The sequence below is a fragment of the Zea mays genome, chromosome 7 (assembly GCF_902167145.1).
Source record: "Zea mays cultivar B73 chromosome 7, Zm-B73-REFERENCE-NAM-5.0, whole genome shotgun sequence".
Taxonomy (NCBI): domain Eukaryota; kingdom Viridiplantae; phylum Streptophyta; class Magnoliopsida; order Poales; family Poaceae; genus Zea; species Zea mays.
In genome coordinates, this window is record NC_050102.1 from 96,353,280 (window position 1) to 96,354,802 (window position 1,523).

The 1,523-nt window shown below is 46.8% G+C and overlaps 1 protein-coding gene across 1 annotated transcript; it reads left to right on the forward strand.

Annotated features, from left to right (window-relative positions):
* Positions 1-311: 311 nt before the first annotated feature.
* LOC100277171 (uncharacterized) lies at positions 312-1,074 on the forward strand. Its single transcript, NM_001150817.2, is given in 1 exon segment — positions 312-1,074. A coding segment is annotated over 1 exon segment (459 nt). The 5' UTR covers positions 312-388; the 3' UTR covers positions 848-1,074.
* The last annotated feature ends 449 nt before the right edge of the window (positions 1,075-1,523 follow it).

A 1,523-nucleotide genomic window follows, 5' to 3' on the forward strand; every position in this document is an offset into this window, starting at 1 on the left:
TTTGTACGTCCATATACACACTCTTACTGGAGATAGCCTAATAAGGCCATCTTCCACACACCGTGTAAATATTACAGTGTTTTCATATTAAAGTTTAAAATAGAGGTTGAAATAGAGAGTGGTATAGTAATACATAGTCCTTTAGTTGGCGCAGCGCAAACCACAATTTGTACAAGGTCGCTCGAACTCTCTGATTGGAAGTGAATGATTGGTTCATTTGTTCATGCTCAACACACCCGTCCATTACTCATTAGCGCCAAATGTGCCAATACGCGAAGGCCACGGGTACGGTGTGACCACCGACTCCTACTATCAATTTCGGACACCTATTACTCGGGCGGCCACCACCTCATTCGGTCTCTTGCTCTCTCCCTCCTTGTGCACAGCCATGTCTAGACGCTTCCAGCTGCCCCCCATCCTCTCCTTCCTAATCACCGTGCTGATCAGCGGCACGGCGTCGGCAGACACGCCGGACTGCCCATACCCGTGCCTGCCGCCGCCATCCGCTGCAGGAGCCATCAACGGCTACCCGCCACCGCAACCGTCCACTGGAGGCGGCGGCGGCCTCGGCGGCAGCTATCCGCCACCTCCGCCAGGGAGCTTCCAGCTGACCCCGCCGGGAGCGATGCCCGCGGGCTTCTCCCCACCGTACAGTGGATTCCCCTCTGGGCCAGCCCCGCCGCCGCCGAACCCCGTCCTCCCGTGGTTCCCGTGGTACTACCAGCGCACCAACCCGATCACGGGGTCGACGACGTCGGCGTCCTCACCTGCCATGGACGCCCGGTGGACAGTCACAGTCGCGGTGCTTTTCCATCTGCCCTTGCTCGTTCTTCTTCGTGTTCTGTAGAGAGTACCTGGCTACCTGCAGCCGATAGGCGAGTTAATTAAGGTGCTTCGTTTTGCTATTTTATAAGTGCTAGAAACGTGTTATATATAGAATATATTACTTAAGTTTGTGAAGTAGTGTTATTTTATTTTTGGTGTAATTTATTTTGTCTGTGAGTGACCCCTCACATGCATATCGCTCTTTTTTTACTGTATTCTGAGCAAAGTTTTACATGGTTATCATGATCAGATTTTAGAGGACTGGACTAGTACATTTTTTTCCTACCCTCCAAGTCTTATATTATATGGTTTTCTAATAATGTTTATTTAGTATGATAAGTGTTAATTACTATTTTTTTATAAACTTGGTTAAATTTAAAATTAGCTGGAACAATTTTTATGTTTGTACAAAAAGTTTATTTGCTGCTTGATTTCGTTCCTTGATTACTAAGCAAGAAATTTCATTGACAGAAGAAACTGTTCTTGTTGTTCCTAATTACTTTTCAGCTGTGTAGCATATTATATGGAATTCTTACAGGGGCTGCAGCTGCAGCTTAGCTTTTGATCCATTTCGTTTGTTCAGACGTCGAAATCTAGACTTTAAGTCATATCAACAGCATAGTTCATATCTGGGCCCGCAATTTCCCATTTTGCGCGGTGCCTGTCTTTTTTAGCTGGGGTTTCATGGACAAATTAAA